The following is an 18,731-nucleotide window of genomic DNA, read 5'->3' on the forward strand; positions in this document are numbered from 1 at the left end:
GAAACGCAAAGCGCGCGTTTGTATGTATGTGTGAGTACGTTCGTTTAGTCAAAATAAAATGTTAAATATATATAAATAAGCAAAAAAAAAAACACATTGTAAAGAAAGAAAGCATCTCTCATGATTTGTACTAGTTTTTTATTTTTGCGGCGGCTACGCTTTTTGGCATTTAGCGCAGAAAATTACAATAAAGAAAAACAATATATTATAGTATGTATTTATAAAGAAAAGTTGCTTTCAAAAGCGCAAAGTACTTATTTTTGTTTTTTGTTATTTACTGAATTTCGCTGTTGTCGTTTTATTTTGTGGCTAATCAGCAAGCAGCGCGCACCGAAAACGCCTACAATGTATTTTTAGTAGTGTGCACACACACACACACACACACACACACACACATTAGCATGTATGCATGCTAAGTTTATACAAAGTATTCTCTCATAATTTTAAAGCTAACTTGTGCTGATCGTAGTCGAGTTTTGTTGCCCCCATATAAATTCCAAATATATACAACTTAACTTAACTAAAGCTCTGGACTGCTATAAGAATTGCTCTCAATTGGAAAGCAAAAAGTTAATTTAGTTGCTAAGATCAAAATCACATACTACCCCCTGCTAATGCTGAACACATATACATAGATTTACACACATAAACGCACACGAGTGTAAAAATGAGAGAAGAAATCGCAGCAGCGCCCACTAAATTTGGGTCACGCATGTCGCGCGCTCTTGCTTTAGACTAGATCAAGCGTGTGCGTGTGCGTGTGCGTGTGTGGCTCTGTAAATGAACTGAACGATAGAGATACTGATAGGAAAGAGAGTGAGAATAATAGACAGGTTGGTGATTTGGAATCGTTAGCAAAGCGAAAGCACGCTCGCAAACTTTGCTTTGACGTCAACGTTTTGTTGTTGCTGATGCTGCTGGTTAAAAATTTCTGTTAGTTTGAAAAGTGATTGCAATGCTATTTGAAGGAGCGAGCGAGAGCGAGCGACCACCCACAATATGAGTTGCCAGCTGGCAAATTGTTGCCGCCTGCGTGGGCGTCCATAGGAGAGTTAAAGAGAGAGAGAGTGTGTGTGTGTGTGTGTGGGGGATCTTTGATTATAGTTGCCGCACCAAAAATAAATTATGATGCATGCAAAACAAAAAGTTTTGTTGCTGCCTAGCTAAAAATACACTGACACACACATACATACATACATACATATGCATACATGTATTAGTTGAGTTGAGTCGCTGATTGAAACATTTGTGACGTCATTGTGTGTGATCGATCACAAGTACAAATCGTGTCCCCAATTGATAAAGCACAGGTTATTATTTTTAGTTGTCGCCGCTGCACTGATTGCACCTCTTGTTTCCCATTGATGAATCCGCTCCATCTATGCACACAGGCAGACAGATAGACAGACAAACAGACGAGAGCTTTCCATATATAAACAATGTTTACTGTAATTGTCATTGTTGTCAGTTGTCAGTTCCCAGTGCCCAGTCCCAGTTGCTGCCAGTTGCCATTTAAATATGTACGTCCGGCGGTTGTTGTGACGCATCCCCCCACAATCCACAATGGTAAATGAATCAGAGGCAATTAGACAGAATCCCATTCCCATTCCCATGCCGATGATGTATGCATGTGGTGTACATGCGCCGCCCGGCCGGCCGCGGGTCCCGGTTCCCGGGTCCGAGACTTTTGTCGAACTGGTTTTATAATTTCATTTGTGTGTCTTTCTTTCTTCTGTTGCACTGAACTTGTGCCGGCAATAATTTGCAACAATGTGGCAACGCTGTTTGCTGTTGTCTTCGCATGGTAACAACGAAAACAAAGATACAAAAATATGCCAGAATAACAAAAACAACAGCAAGAGCAAAAGCAATAACAACAACAGCATCGGTAAAGTTAACAATAAATTGTTGCCCACTTTCACCGCAATCGTTAAGTACACACGTACGTACAAATGTCTCTCTGTGTGTGCGCGTGTGTGTGTGTGTGTGTGTGTGTGTGTATTTGCTAGTGTTGTGCTTCTTATATACATACATACATGTTTGTTTGCTAAATAACCTCGTCTGTTAAATTCATTAAAAAACATTTGCGCTCACGCACATGTTTGCCTCTGTGTGTGTGTGTGTGTGTGTGTCTGTGTGTAATTAAAAAGCGCAAATATGTTTAGCCTTGGCAACAGCAGGGGCGCTAAACAGCTGTGTATGCTATAGCAAACAGCTTTCAGTCATTTAGCAAGTCAAGCTGCGCTTTCTAAGCGCCGCTCACGCAACTGTAACTGTATGTGTGTATGCTCTCTCTCTCTCTCTCTCTCTGATTAAAACTGATTTCAAACTATTGCCTATACAATTGTACATGGAACTAATGTTTGTCTTAAATAAAAAGCCAAAAATTGGAAACATGTATTTGATTTATTTTTTATTAAGCGCAGACCCCGCGCAGTTAACAATTTTTTCGTTCGTTCACCTGTCAATGACTGCGCGAGCACGACTAACAGAGTGAGCGAGCGAGAGAGAGCGAGGCAGGCAGGCAGAGAGCAAACGCGTGTAAGTTCTTTCAAGTCCAGCCGCAGCAGCAGCGCGTGCTTTATTTTTTTCCTTTATTTAGTTTCTTTTGCGCTGCGCAAAATGTTATTGGAATATTTGCACTTTGTCTTTATTTCTTTTTTTTTTTTTTTTTATACATACATTTGTGTATTTGTTGTTGTTGTTTGTTTATAAAATGCGCCCAACTAAGCTTTACTTTATTCTGTTCTTCTTTGCAGCTCCCAACGACGACAGCAACAGCAAAAGCAGCAGCAACAATAACAATCAATATAACTTATTTATATGCAATTAATAATTTACGTGTGTGTATTTCTTCGATTTGGAAATTTTTTTTTTTGGTGCTGCCGACGCCGCCAAAGTGAAACGTGAAATGTTTGTTTCTATGCAAAATGTGCACAACAATACTTTGTAATAAACACAACAGCAATAAATATAAATGTAATAACAACAACAAAAACAATAATAACAATAAGAACAACGGTCGACGCGCTAAGAGAAAGATCAAGCAAAACAACAGCAACAATAAGAATAATAGCTTAACAACAATAACAATAACTTAAAAGTAAAAAGCAAAGCTTGTGCAAAACTATTGCGAATCTCTTCCCAAGTGAGTGCTGCTCTCTTCGCTTTATTGCCCACACGTTTGTGATTGATTGTGTGTGTATGTGTGTGTGTGTGAGTGCGTTGTGAGCAAGTGTCAGAGAGAGAGCGTGAGCGAGAGCGCGCGCGAGAGAGAGAGAGAGCGTGTTGTTATTGTTTTCATTTTGAGCACCCACGCGCTCACAGACACACGCACACCGTTGCATCGCGCACGTGTGTGTGTGTGTACAATGGATTTGCATTGGGTGCGAAATGATGGAAGTGGAACTAGTACATGTGCAGCAGCTAAAACATGAACTAAACACCAATTAATATAAACGAAAGCAAGTCTCAGCCTGTGAATTTGCAACCGACAAAAACAAAAACAAAACAAAACAAAACAAAACAAAACATAATATAATCAATATTTATAACAAGCATTAACTTTCGAAAGCAAAATCCAACAAAAGACTTGAAAAGTGTGTTCATTACTTTAAATACAAAAATAAATAAATCAGTAAACTATATATAAAAACAATAATATACACCATATACGAAAAGCAAATATATTAAATATATACATACAACATTATATATATATAAATTATAAATTGAACACACATACATAGACGTGCGTGTATGTGTGTTAAACGAACAACAAACCAAAATCAGTAACTAATCTAACATTAAAATATACCAACAACAAAAACAACTTCAACAACAACGATCATTATATATATATATATATAAATATATATTATATAATTTCTCTACCAAAACCACATTTAAACGCATTGCAAAACATTTACCAATCTAAACTTACACATACAAGTTACAAGTATATAAATAATAAAGCAACTGCAATATTTATATTAGTTAACACACACACATATACACATAAGCATATACCCGTTATATAGTAAAGGGTATATAGCACTAAAAATCGAATTAATTTATTGGAATCAGCATTAAACCAACAAAAAAGGCAGCCCACATGTATAGATTGGAGGATACCAATAATAGCGGCAACGTTATGGACAAAAACAAACAGAAATGTGAGTATAAGATTAATAAATTGTAAATAAGTTATTATAGAGAGAGAGAGAGAGAGAGAGAGTTTGTGCTTTAGAACAAATTTGTTAACGTAAAATTTAAGGTGCTGCTGTTTGAATGAAAAATGTAAACAAAAGCCTTTTGATTGAATTCCTTTTTACACATTTCAGTTGGTGTGCACTTCTAAGCTAAGCAATCAATGCTGAATAAAAAATCAAATTTTATTGGCTGAAATTCGATTGCAAAAGTCAATTAAAAGTTTCATCATGCTTTTGTCCCTATTCAATTGCATCATGGGTGGCAGTATGTACTTATATATATAGACACTGAATAGTTGCAAATTGTAAACAATCTGCTTGCTCCTTATGACGCTTAAAGCCAACACATTGCACTGTGTGATGTGTGCTGTGCTAATCAGCTTTTGTCTGTCTGTCTGCGCACGCATTGTGTTTCATAGCAAACAGCCAGCAGGCGCTGCGCTGCGCAGCGCTGCTCTGCTCTGCTCTATTGTTGGTCTTATCAGTCGCTCGTCAGCTGGGCCAATTTGTCTTTCCCCCTTTTGGTTTTTTCTTTTGTTTATGGCTTGCTTTCCGCGAATGCGAGAATGTGATATATGATTGTCTCACGAACGAAGCGGCGCCAGTTAAACAATTTGTCAATTGCATATATATATATATAAACAATATACTACAAGTTAACAGTTAAACAATTGCAATCATTCATTTCATGTTGATGATGGGGATCAAGTCCAATGAGTCACGTTTCACTTGTCGGCCCCACATCCGTTACCCGGATGCACTGCCAGAGCTCTCTAGCTGATAACGTTTATATTGCAATGATAATAATAGTAGTATTAACATTTGTCAACCCCAACCCCAAGCCCAAGCCCAGTGCAATTTTATTTAATTTGTTGTTGAAAATGTCGTCGCAACTATTTTTGGTACGTCCCGACCACATTACCGAATACTTTTGCTATAAATAGAGCCTAATGTGCAGCTTATCAAAATGCAGGCCATCCTACATATCGTACTTTATATACATATATATATATATATATATGTATATATAGTATATAGTATGCCAAGTACTTATGTATACTTGGTTACCATTAATGCTCCATAAGCATCGGTTGGGATGGGATGGGAAAAAATTGGCAAACGCTCAAATATTTCTTTGCATGTGCTTTATTTATAAACATTTAATGTGCGTTTGTATGCACATACATATAGTATATACTGTATATACTATATATATACATTACAGTTCATAATAAGTGCAGTGCCCAGGTGGCTCCAAAAATGCAAAAATAACATTCGCTTTCGCGACTGCAATTAAAATTTCGAAATTTAATTATACATTTCATTTGGCTTTTATTTTATTTTATTGCTGCTGCTGCCACTTCCTTGTTGGCCAAAACAACAGAAAACAAATTTATGAAACAAATTTTTGCATAGCGGGGGGGAGTGTTGGTGGCAAATGTGCAAATAATGAAAACAGTTAAATAATATTTAATTTTTAAACAGTTGTTACAGCTATTGAGAATATTTGAAAAAAGGCTACAGCTGCAAAGATTTATTAGTTTTTTAAACTCAAGTAAAGAGTTGAGCAGAGCAGCTTTAAATTTGTTGCACGAGGTGGCAACGCTGGCAGCATAAAAGCAACTGGGCACAGCTAGTAGTAGATTTTATTTTTTTATTAAAGAGTGAGTTTAAGCACATGCCGCCGTCTTTGTCGCTTGTTGTGATCAACATTTTGATTTTCGACAATTTTCGAATTGGCAGCCAAAATGCAGCGACGGACAGACAGACAGACAGACGGACGGACGAACGAATGAACGCACGTTGACGTTGTCAGAGCTGCTAACTGTATAAATAAAACATAGACAGAGGCAGCGCACTGTGCTGTGGTCTGGGCTATTGCTCAGCATGAGAGTGTGAGACGAGTGAGAGGGGAAAGGTGCTGGGGGGGTGGATGGGCTGACGAGTTGGACTGTGTTGGCTGCTACTAAAAAATTGCCACAGTTTGTGTTGAAATTTCACGCGACGCAGATCGCGCGAGTAGTCTGATCACAAGCTATATAGTATAATATATGTTTATGCAGAGACATAATAATAGTAATAATAGCCTAGGAGTGCATATAAACAATTTTTTTTGTTGATGTATAATAATGTGAGCTGTTGTTGGTGGCTGAACAAAAAAAAAACGAAAAAGAAAACAACAAAGAGCAAAGCGAACGCGCAAATAAGGAAGGAAATATTTATATAGCGATTAATATCAACACCGAAAGTCGTCAACGCACATTCCCCGCCCCTTACGTTGCCGCGCCGCCCACAGTTGTTGTGGTTGTTGTTGTTGTTGTTGTTGGGTTGCCTTCAATTCCAACTTTTGCTTACAAAATGTCAACAGCCGTGGTCTATTGGCAGTCAATGAACGGCTGCGACATGAAGAAGAGCCATGAGCCAGTCTCAGCTTCGATCACAATGAATGGCAATGGCTCCACCACCCACCAGCCACCCACCATGAGTAGCAGCAGCAAGCCCAACAGCTGGTCAACTTGGCAATCTTCTTCCGCGCAGCAGCAGCAGCAGCAGCAGCAGCAGCCAACGCATCATTATGTCAATTATTTGGCACAGATCGGCTGTCAACATACGATAAACAATTTTGTTGGCAATGCCAATTCCAAATTTAAGTTAGCAACAATACACAACAACAACAACAACAATAAGCAAACCTGCAACAGTATTCAACAACAGGAAGAAGAAGAAGAAGAAGCAGCAGCAGCAGCGTATTATTGCTGTAAGCATTTAAACAACTATTAAAATTAAGATTTTAGATTTAGCGTTTTCTACTGCTTCGTAGCATGCAGCTTTTGTCTGTGTGTAGAGCAGCTTGTTTGCTTTTGATTTGACTTGCGAGTTCATTAATATTTGCAACTTGTTATAATTGATCTACAACAATTTTAGCCTGTTGCTATTTTTGTGTCTAAGAAAACAAAGAACAAATCAAAAGCCAAGGCAAAGGGCCAGGGCAGAGACTCTTGACTCTTGTCGTCGTCGTCGTCGTCGTCGTCGCATATTGTGTAATAATTCTATGGTCTAGTGCTAAATTTAAAGCGGGGCGACTACGTATATTCAAAAATAAAGAAAGCATAGACATAGACGCTTGTGTGTGTGTGTGTGTGTGTTTTTTAATTTGGCAGCCTCAGGTGTGCGACAGGTGCAACAATTTGCTTATAATGAAAACAGGATGTCGGTCAATGAACCCAAACTCAAGAGCCCAATCGCTGTTCTCTCTCTCTCTCTCTCTCTCTCTCTCTCTGTAATGACTAAGCAACTGACTAATTTGTAATTTGTTGTGTTTGCAGTAACCGCTGGATATGCGTCCACGGCGGGCGCTGTCGAGACATCCCAGGGCAGCGGTAGCGGCGGCGGCCGGCAACGACATGCGCCGCTCTACGGCTGCTTTGTTGGTGAAGAGGAACTGCCTGCCACGCATCGTGATGTCATGCATCATGTAAGTACAAAATATAGTGCCATATGGAGTCTCCGAGCTAACCGATCTCTTTCTGTCTTTCTCTTTCTTGTATGCAGCACTCTAGTCCGTCGTCTTCGTCGGAGGTGCGAGCTATGCAGGCACGCATACCCACACACTTTCGGGATTCGTCTACTGCACCGCTGCGCAAACTGAGCGTCGATCTGATAAAGACCTACAAGCACATCAATGAGGTAAGTCAGTCCAGTCAATAGCCAACAGCCCCCCTATAAGAGCAGATCCTCGGCTTGCCATTTGAATTGCGAATTTCTTAGACTTCAAATATTCAAGATATGTTCACTTAGTTCTAGTTAATGTGCCCTATTTACTTTAATTTGTATTCAACTAAAAGTTGCTGTTTAAATCCCAATGCTAATTCAACTTTTGCCAAGCTTAAGCTTTTCAATATAATTTCATTATTAGAGCGAGCAAACTTAATAACTGACATTGGGATTGCGTGTTCTCTTTAACTTTCAATTCGCTTTTTATGATTCATGCTTGCTTGTTGACAAACCGATTGAAACTTGAGTGAAAGTTAAGCCAAAACTGTGTTTAGCTTACTTATTGTTATGGTTATTGTTGTTGTTGTCAGAGCACTGCAGACGTCTCAATTGAATGCCTGGCAAATTGTTGCACTGACTTTGTGCAACGTGATTAGAATTCAGTGGCAGTGACAGTGGTGTCACTTGCCACTTGCCAACTGCCACAGACAAACGCCTGTCAGTCAGTTATCCACAGCTCTGGTTCTGGCTCTGGCTCTGGCTCTAGCTCTGGCACGCTTTATGGTTTGCTGCTAAGCTCCATTAATTGCCGCAATGTATGCTTTGTTGCTTGTGACTTTGCAACTGTGTGTGTGTGTGTGTGTGTGTGCATGCATTAGTGTGTGTGCGCGTGCCTTTTCACTGCCTTATCAACGCAGCTGCAGCAGCGACTGTCTGCTCTTTTGTATGCTACAAAGCTTCACACACACACACACACACACACACACGCATACAGACACGCACTTTAATACACCCACGCATACAAAAGCGCTTGCCGATTAACTGTGACGTTGCCTGGTTTTATCGCTGACAACAGAAAACGTCATTGCCAGGCAACAATAACAGCAACAACAACAACAACAACAACCAGAGCAAGCAACAGCGACGTTGCCGTCGACGTCGACGCTTTGTCGTCACCGGCATACACCCATTTTTGAGCATTTCTTTTTTAGCTTTGGCGCTCCCCACGCTTATTTCTACAATAAAACGGCTCCTAATCAAAAGTAGCAACAACAACAAAATAACAAATACACATACACACACACACACACACGTGTATAAAGTGAAAACGGACCCGACTCGACTTATTGTTAAAACTTCTCTCTTTAGAATAAGCGCGCGCTCTCATTTCGCTGTGCAGCGCTCTCTTTTCACCAACGTTTCTGCAAACCCGGTGCGATGCTGCTTTTTTAACAAACAAATGCTTCAATTTGTTAACAATTAGAATTTCCGAAAATGGGCAAGAGAGAGAGAGAGAGAGAGAGAGAGTTTCAAGCGTTTTGCTAATTAATTTGTTTGAAAAGGTGCAACTAAAAATAAACCGCAGCGTGTGCTCTGAAATTCGTTGCTGGGCTGTGGCTGTTTCTAATTCAATTTTTTGGAAAAGTATATTTTTTAAAGCTCTGTCTGCCCAAAAATCGGCATTGTATAATTTAATTGCAGCAAACAGCTTCAAGCGAAATTTTGTATTGCATAATTCCTGGAGCTACAAAATATGCCTGTGCTCTCGTAGTAATTTATTTGCTGTTCTGTTTTTGGGAATAGGCAAAAGCAGTCTTGTTTTATATTAAATGTAGCAAAAACTTTAGGCCCTGATGCAAATCCACTTAACGAAAAACAAAGTAAATATAGATATAAAAAAAGAAATAAAACAGAAATGTTGTACTTAGTTTTTGGCGCAAAAACATCAAATGTGTCCAATGTGTGTTTATGCTGCTCGGTGTGTGGGGCAGGGGCAGCGGCAGGAGCAGGCTGCAAAGCGCAAAGCTGCAAAGAGAGTTTTTCGGTTGCGCTCTTTCCTTTTCAGCTGCCTTCTCTCTTTTTCGCTTGCACAAGGCACCGCTCTCGTTCGCACTGCTGTTTGCATGCCGCGTTAGCAACAACCTTTTTGCCAAGCCACGCCAAGCAGCTGCATATGAAATTCTTTTCGCCAAGCCAATAAGCGGATGACTACAACTGCTGTGCTGCGGTTGGGCTCTAGGGTAGTGGGGAGGGCGAAGCGTCAAGGGATTGCCAATACAAACATGTAAAACAAAGTAGCCTAAGCTAAATATACATATTTGAGTGTCTAGTTTGCTTTATTAAACTATATATATTTTTTGTGTTGGAAATATTAAAAACAAAAAAAGATAAAATGAACGCCAATCTAAATATTAATGGAAACAGCTGTAAAGCTAGCAGCCCAGCAGCTGTTAAGAGCGCAACTGCAACAACAGCAGTAGATGATGTTAGTTAACATAGCTTCCAATGCAGCTTATCGATAGACGCTGTTAGGCGCCGAATTTGAATTTAAATTATGCTAATGTGTCCATGTTTGTCTTTGCAGGTTTATTATGCGAAAAAGAAGCGACGTGCACAGCAGACACAAGGTGATGATGATTCGTCGAATAAAAAGGAGCGCAAATTATACAACGATGGCTTTGATGATGATAATCACGATTATATAATCAAGAATGGCGAAAAGTTTTTGGATCGCTATGAGATTGATTCGTTAATTGGTTCGTACGCACATATACATACATATTATTGAAGTGTACCAATATTTAATACTTGATTGTTTTTATTTTGCAGGCAAGGGTAGCTTTGGTCAGGTGGTCAAGGCCTACGACCATGAGGAGCAATGCCATGTGGCGATCAAAATAATTAAGAATAAGAAACCGTTCCTAAATCAGGCACAAATCGAAGTCAAGCTGCTTGAGATGATGAATCGAGCGGATGCTGATAATAAATATTATATCGGTAATCAATATCAATACGACTATATATATAGTTAGTTGTATGCTAATTTTCGTCTATTTGTATTTGCAGTCAAGCTCAAGCGTCATTTTATGTGGCGCAATCATTTGTGCCTCGTATTTGAGCTGCTCTCGTATAATCTGTACGATCTGCTGAGGAACACCAACTTTCGCGGCGTCTCGCTAAACCTCACGCGCAAATTCGCGCAGCAACTTTGCACGGCGCTGCTGTTCCTAAGCACACCCGAACTGAACATAATACACTGTGATCTGAAGCCCGAGAACATATTGCTCTGCAATCCAAAGCGATCGGCCATTAAAATTGTTGACTTTGGCAGCTCATGTCAGCTGGGTCAGCGCGTAAGTTATAATCGAATTCCGAGCCCCCAGGGGAGTAGCAGCTGCTAATTGAAAATTTTGCATTTTTCAGATCTATCAGTACATACAGTCCCGTTTCTATCGATCGCCTGAGGTGCTGCTGGGCATACAATATGATCTGGCTATAGATATGTGGTCGTTGGGCTGCATATTGGTGGAAATGCATACGGGCGAGCCGCTGTTCTCCGGCTGCAATGAGATCGATCAGATGAACAAGATTGTTGAGGTGCTGGGCATGCCGCCCAAATATTTGCTCGATAATGCGCACAAGACGCGCAAGTTCTTCGATAAGATTGTCACCGATGGCTCCTATGTGCTGAAGAAGACACAAAACGGTCGCAAATACAAGCCGCCCGGTTCGCGCAAGCTGCACGATATTCTCGGCGTTGAGACCGGCGGTCCAGCCGGACGGCGTCTGGATGAGCCCGGCCATTCGGTGTCCGATTATCTGAAGTTCAAGGATCTTATATTGCGCATGCTGGACTTTGATCCCAAGACTCGCGTCACACCGTACTATGCCTTGCAGCATAACTTCTTCAAGCGCACCTCGGACGAGTCGACCAATACGAGCGGCGCGGGCGCCCTGGCGAATGCCGGTGCTGGTGGCAACAATGGCAGTGGTAATGGTAACGGCAACGGACCCAGTGGACCCGGCGCCATCAACAGCAATAGCAACAGTCTTGTCTCTGCCAGCGGTGCGGCTGTCGCAGCGGCAGCAAACGCCTCATCGGCGGGTGGTGGCAGCAGTGTGGCGGGCATGGTTGCCTCAGCGACGCAACAACAGCAGCAGCAGCAGGCGACACAGCAAACGTTGGTGTCCAGTAGCAGCGGCGGCGGCAGCAGTGGCGCCAACAACATCATGGATGCCCAATGTCTGGGTGAGTAGCGCTCTCTCTCTCTCTCTCTCTCGCTCTCTCTTTGTTATGTTTTTTTATTATTATTATTTCTCTTGCTGTCTATTTGCTGTAGCTCTGTAGCTATCTCTCTCCTTCATACTCTCTCTCATTCTTCCTTTTTGGTTTTGTAGTAAACATTTTTACTTTTACGTTTTTGCTTCATTGTTGTTTAATCATTTATACTTTTGTTCTGTGCGCTGTGAGCTTTTTTTATTCACTGCTACAAATATTATTTGAGTTGCAATCAGAGCCTCTGCCAGGGCTGCAACGCATTTCAATAAGAGCTGAATTTAGTGAGCGTGAACTTAAAACTAAAAAATGAAACTAGAATTATTATTTCTTGCGGCATATGTACATACATATGTAAATTAGCATGTTTCCTTTTGTGTTTTAGCGTGTATGTATGTATGTGTGTTGAATAATATTGGAACTTCAATTATGTATAATTTTAATCTTGATTAAGGAGCTGAGCAAAAGAAAAACTAAAAGAATTGAATGAAAATTGTTAAATTTGTTTGTAGTTTACCTATTATATATATATATATACTTAGTACATATGATGAATTCCTGTATTCTCGGCTATTATGCGTTGTATTATTATTATTATTAAGCCTATATATGAATTATAACTGTTTTCTGTTTCTTAGACTTGCCACTTGCTGCTGTGTTAATATTAATGTTTTTTTCTATAATCTACATTATTAGTCTTGCTGAACACTTTTTCGCATTGTATATATTTTTTTTTTATAAATTACATGTTTTTTTATTTTCTCATTTTATATGAAAGGCAAATTAAAGAAAGAAGCCAAGCAAAAGTACCAACTAATATATGCTTAAAATATATGCTTTCTCTTTTTACTCTCACGAAATGTGAAATAAATCCAATATACATAAAACACAAATGTGCATATGCAAAAAAAAAAAAAAAACACACCAACAACGAATATAAAATACACACACACAACAACAAATGCTGCTGCTATGTAGATGAGCGTCGATGACCAGTCGCGGTGCCTGCAATAACATCACCAACATCATCTGAATCATTATGTGCAACACCAATAAACACCTACAACACACCAATAAACAACATCAGCAAAGTCAACGACTAATTAGACATAAATACATATATAAGTACTCAGGATTACAGTGACGACAACACAAGCTACAACAACAGCAATAGCAACAACAGCAGTAGCAGCAACAGAGACAAAGAGAGTAACATTAACATTTACCGTTAGCACTATCAGCATAGACATATATTCATGTAACTGTCAAAGAGGCGCAATTAATCACATCATGTACTATAATTCAGCGTTCAATGTAAATAACGATGTCACGAAGTTTATTGTTTAAGTCATTTGTCTCTGTGTGTGTATATACATACATACATGCGCTTATGTATACAAGATACTCTAAACTAATTGTCTTTTTTTTTCGCTCCACTTAGTACATATACTAATATGTACGTACGATCATAATGCTCAGTGAAAGCAAAACGAGTGTTGAAATCATCTATTGTGTTAATTTTTCGTTTCTCTTGTTTTGCTCTTAGTTTGTCCCATTTTGTTTTTGTAAGCAACCACAATTCGCATTTAATCATAAGCAATTAAATTAGGGTCATAGTATTGTATGTTAAGGCAAATAAAAATTCTTAAAGTACATCTAAATATATATTATTACCGTAATAAACGTACGTCAAGTAAATATTAAATTTAGTGACAAAAAAGAAAATACAAAAAAAAAACCAAAAAAATAAATAAACAACTGTTGTAAGCATAACATAAAACAAGGAATCCTTAACGACTTTCTTAATGACTGCCATACTTAGTTTACATAAAAACCAAACATTACATCTACATCTACATATATAAATGTGTATGTAGTATATCTATGTACATGTGTAAATGCATACGTTTATTTATAATCAATATACTTCACAATAATTAATATTGAATATCTGTAAGCCAAGAGTAAGAGAAATAAGTAAAACGAAAAAGAAAAGAATGGAATTAAGCACATACATACACGAACGAACGAAACAAACAAACAAACACATACATACATACATACATATATGCATTTGTATATACTAAGGGATAACGGCAATATTTGCAATAGTATTTAAATTAAATTACTTAATATGCATACGAGGCAAACCTCTAGGTTTGTTGTTACCAGACACATGCATTTGCAATTGAAAGCGCGTATCGAGTAAAAATTATGCTAGTAAAAGCAATTAATCGCAATTTACGCATTACACATTATAAATACTTATGCATAACAAAATGTATTTAGAAAAAAGAGCATGAATTGAATATCCACAATGAAATGTAATTCACCACACACAGTCACTCACACATACATAAATACACACTCATACACTGCTTACTCTTTGGTTGTCTAACCCACTCTTTTCAAATTGAGCGAGTTACCTAACATGGACATATTTGGTCTGCTATTGCTTGTGGATTGCAACTCCACAACTCTCCACTCTCACAGCAACTGAGCAGCACATAATGTAGAATGCGTTCCACAAGCTGCTTAACGTGATCCCCCCCAACTGGCCTGAGCGCATTCGAACATTTTGTATGCTCTCTCTCTCTCTCTCTCTCTCTCATTGCTTCCACTCTCTTTAACTCATGTGTGCGTGTAAAAAGCAATAGTTTTCATTTAAAGGCTGAGACTGATTCAATACATGCATACATATGTATGTGTGTACAGATGTGGATGTAGTGGCAAGACTTTTGACAATGTTACTTCCATAGGCACTAAATGCCATCATAAGTCATCCTCATCATCATTTTGGGCTGCCACTAGTTAAGCATAGTGTTTGATTTGCTTGAGGAAACTATGTGTGTGTGTGTGCGTGTGTGTTTGTATGTAGATGTCTTAATGCCGCTTTTGTGATATAATCTTACCTTTTGCACTAACATCTATATTTCACTTCGCTTTCAACTGTCGCCCGTTCGCTATTTACGCACACATTTACAGTAAAGATTTAAAGCAATCCCATACACAGGACACACACACACACACACACACACACACACACATATATATACACAGAAATAGCCACACTAGCTTCCACAGCAATAGGGAAAATTGCAAGTGCGCTGTGTAAAAGCAATGTTATATAAATGTAAAACTTTTAACAGTAAGCTGCTGTAACATGCGTTAATCAGCATTCCAAACGTAAATCTTAAAATTTAAATCCATTAAATTATATACAATACATATATTTTTTTGAATATGATGCGATTAATAATATAATTATACAATAAAATGTATGCGAGATACCAAACCCAAACACAAATCATAGTCTTAGGTATGTAAAAATAGAATAAATAAATTTAAAGCCGAAGTAATTTAATTAAAATTTAAAGTAAACAAAACAAAACCAAACGATCCAATTACCGTTACGAGTTTAGCGTTTAGGAAACGTAAATTTAATGCATATATGTATTTCATAAAAAAAAGAAAAGAAAAAAAATCGAATCGAATCCAGTGTATAAATATACATATAGCATGCGAGACAAAACAACTTCAAATCAGTACTTCAAAGAGAAACCTAAGCATTAAACGAATACCCATACATACTTACATATTATACATACATACATACATACATACATACATGCTATGCATATATACACCGTATGAGATGATGATGATGTATAGAATTGATATGTGAAATTGAAAACGAATTATAAATAAATGCATTACATTTTATTATACACAATCACATACACACGTAAGCGCAAAGCAAAGCAAATAGAATTAAAAAGCGAAAATACCAACAGTTGTGTGTACATGTATGCAAACAAATGTACATACATACATGTATGTATGTATATGTATAATTGAACAATTTAGCGGTAGCTCCGAAGTAAACAATTCATGAATTTACAACTAACAATTAAAAAACTTTGATAGTAAAGATGTGTAAAATAATTCAAAACGAAAGCAGTGTTTAAAGCTTGAGTTAAATTTACATGCATAACTCACACTAATACACACACACACACACACACAGACACACACGACATATACATACACATACACTTACACATACATAAAAATTAAGTTGGCAAAAACTAAAGCAAAGTGAGCTAATGCAAGCAAATATGAGAATTCCAAGCATTTAGATTTAGGCAAAAAGCAAAACAAAACACAAAATTTCATATTTAGGAATTACAAAAAAAAAAGGTCTCATAAAACGACAAAACACAAAAATGGAAAGAAAGGAAAAAGAAAACAAATCAGTAATAAGACGCGAATCAGAATAAACGCCTCAAGGTATGCAGCAAGATTTCATGTTAAAGCTCTGCTAATTAACAGCGAGAGAGTAGCAGGAACAAGAGCAAAGTAATGGCAGCGCACACAAACACAAATAAAAATGTAAACAAAAGTTGCCAATTCCGAAACAAAACAAAAAGATCTTCTTTTTCTCGAGATAATTACATACATACATTCAAATACGTACATACATATGTAAAGCAAAAGTATTTCCTTTATTTTTCAGCATGAAAGTAGTAAGGCAAAGAATACTATACAATGAAAAATATAAAAGAAAACAAACGAAACGAAATGTTACACACATACTTACAACTTACATAGCCACTTAGCTATGGGCGTTAAACGAAACAGTATTGCAAAAATAAATTTAAATGGAAAAAACCAAAAAATGCAGGCCTATGAAAATTACATACCTAACAAGCAAACTGGTTTAAAATTAAATGCATTTAGTTGTTTAGCAATGTAAAAGAATGAAAACAAAACAAATACAAATGCTAGAACAAACACAAACACACACAGACACACACTTATACATTCATACAGACACATACATACATACATGCATACATATGTGGCATTTATACATATAAATATTACATAAATCCGATGGTTTAAGTTTAATGATTACGAGATAATTTATAAATAATTATTACTAATAAGTTAAAAAACCAAAATAAATGATTAAAAAAAAAAAAAGAAAATTGAAGCAAAAATAAAAGAAAAAAGAATTAAAAATCACAAGCAAAAAAAAACGAAAAACCCTTCAATAAAAATTTATGATATAATCAACAAAAAATACCTAACAAGCTATGCGATTATTTCTGTACAGCAGCGAGAGAACCAACTGAGAGAGCGACTCGACTGCTGCTGGCCTCTTAACAGAGCTATGTTATTAAAATGTTAATATTTACTGTTTTGCCGTTACAGGTCTGCTGCTGAATCCCATGCCCGCATCCCTGCATCTCAACAACACAACGACAACGGCCAATGCGATGAACTTCTCGGCCCTGAGCCTGCAGCCAGCGCTGCAGCCAACGGCAATGACAACGACAGCCGCCAATAGCAGCAATAGCAACAGCGGCAGCCACAGCAACAACATCATCAACAATAACAACAACATCAACAACAGTCTGAATAGCTTAAGCCACAGCAGCGGCGGAGGCAATCGTAATAGTCGTAGCATGTACTTGGCCATGCATGCTATGGATTGTGATCCGCCACCGCTGTTGCACGGACTGCAGATGCCGCTGCTGCCGCCAGTGCGGCTCAATCAGCCGCCGTTCGAACGCATGCGAATGCATCAGGGCATCAAGCATAATGGTAGAACGACTCTACTGCCACCGCCACCACCCGCCGCTCATCAACAGCACCAGCTGCAGCTGCAACCACAACCGCAGCCACATCACAGCTATGCACCGGCCTCGCTGCCACTAGACCTGATGCATCACTATGGCAACATGTCGGCGGCAGCATCGCATCTAATGATGACAGACTCGAGTGTTATTAGCGCCTCAGCAGCCGGCGGACCGGCTGGCTCTGGGCCAACCTCATATTCGGCGCTGCTGTATCATCCACAGCCAATGCCACCACTGCCGCCTTTGCCACTGCCAGCATCAGCGTCGGCATCGGCCTCACTGCCCGCACCCGCAGCAACGCCAGGCAGCAGCACCAGCAGCGGTGCTGGTGGCGGCAGTTCAACAGCGGGCGCCAGCAGTGATGCCTCCTCGTCATCGCCCATGGTGGGTGTATGTGTTCAACAGAATCCTGTAGTTATACATTAGCGCCTTTTAAAAGAAAATTTACCTAATTTTTATGTATGCATACTAATATAAATTTAATTTTATTATTTTCATTAATGCTGTTATACCGTCGATTGCCTCTGGCACCACACACATACACTCACACTCTCACACACACATACACATAGCCAAGCGCATTGCCGGCAGAGAACGGCAGGAGGTGGCACTTTTTATGACACCATGGTGGCATTAACAAATCATGGGTGTGGGTAAATGCGATCGGCAGGCATATAAGCATAAGCGAGAAAAATCTCGCTTGCTGTCTCGCTCTGTCTGCACTGGCAGCCGCGCAGCAGGTAGCGAAAGAGACGCGCACGAGTAAAAAATTGCATGACCTTTTTTTGTGCTTCCTCACATTCATTTTCGAGCCTTTTTGGTTTACCCACGCAAAAGGCTTGTAAAGGCTTATAAAATTTTCGGGCAACAAGAGCCGCAAATTCGGCTGCTTGTGTGGGTAGTTACCATGTAAGTAAATGGTGATTTTAGGGGTGGGTACACTCATGCCGTTCTCTGATTGCCGCACACTCGACTTGGAAGAGAAATCTCCCGCTCTCTGTCGTAGTGGTAAGCCTTTTTTCCTTCTGTAATCTGTAAGCTCGCCAGCAGATATTGCTATTTATTGCACCTCCATATATTTTATGCATATACAACTGTAGCTAG

At 38.9% G+C, this 18,731-nt stretch overlaps 1 protein-coding gene across 4 annotated transcripts; it reads left to right on the top strand.

Moving 5' to 3' along the window:
• The first annotated feature begins 4,007 nt into the window (after positions 1–4,007).
• LOC108606323 (serine/threonine-protein kinase minibrain) lies at positions 4,008–18,362 on the top strand. Of its 4 annotated transcripts, none has more exons than XM_017996338.2 (8): positions 4,008–4,175; positions 7,538–7,686; positions 7,764–7,898; positions 10,291–10,462; positions 10,536–10,703; positions 10,773–11,059; positions 11,130–11,955; positions 17,200–18,362. In XM_017996338.2, exons 1-8 carry the CDS (start codon positions 4,115–4,117, stop codon positions 18,051–18,053), a joined length of 2,652 nt encoding a protein of 883 aa, XP_017851827.1. In that variant the 5' UTR covers positions 4,008–4,114; the 3' UTR covers positions 18,054–18,362. The 4 variants fall into 4 exon arrangements, with proteins under 4 accessions (XP_017851827.1, XP_017851829.1, XP_017851826.1 ...); XM_017996340.2 differs by lacking the exons at positions 4,008–4,175; positions 17,200–18,362 and adding exons at positions 6,193–6,969; positions 12,961–13,667; XM_017996337.2 differs by lacking the exon at positions 4,008–4,175 and adding an exon at positions 6,197–6,969.
• The last annotated feature ends 369 nt before the right edge of the window (positions 18,363–18,731 follow it).

The sequence above is a fragment of the Drosophila busckii genome, chromosome X (assembly GCF_011750605.1).
Source record: "Drosophila busckii strain San Diego stock center, stock number 13000-0081.31 chromosome X, ASM1175060v1, whole genome shotgun sequence".
In the NCBI taxonomy this organism is placed as follows: Eukaryota; Metazoa; Arthropoda; class Insecta; order Diptera; family Drosophilidae; genus Drosophila; species Drosophila busckii.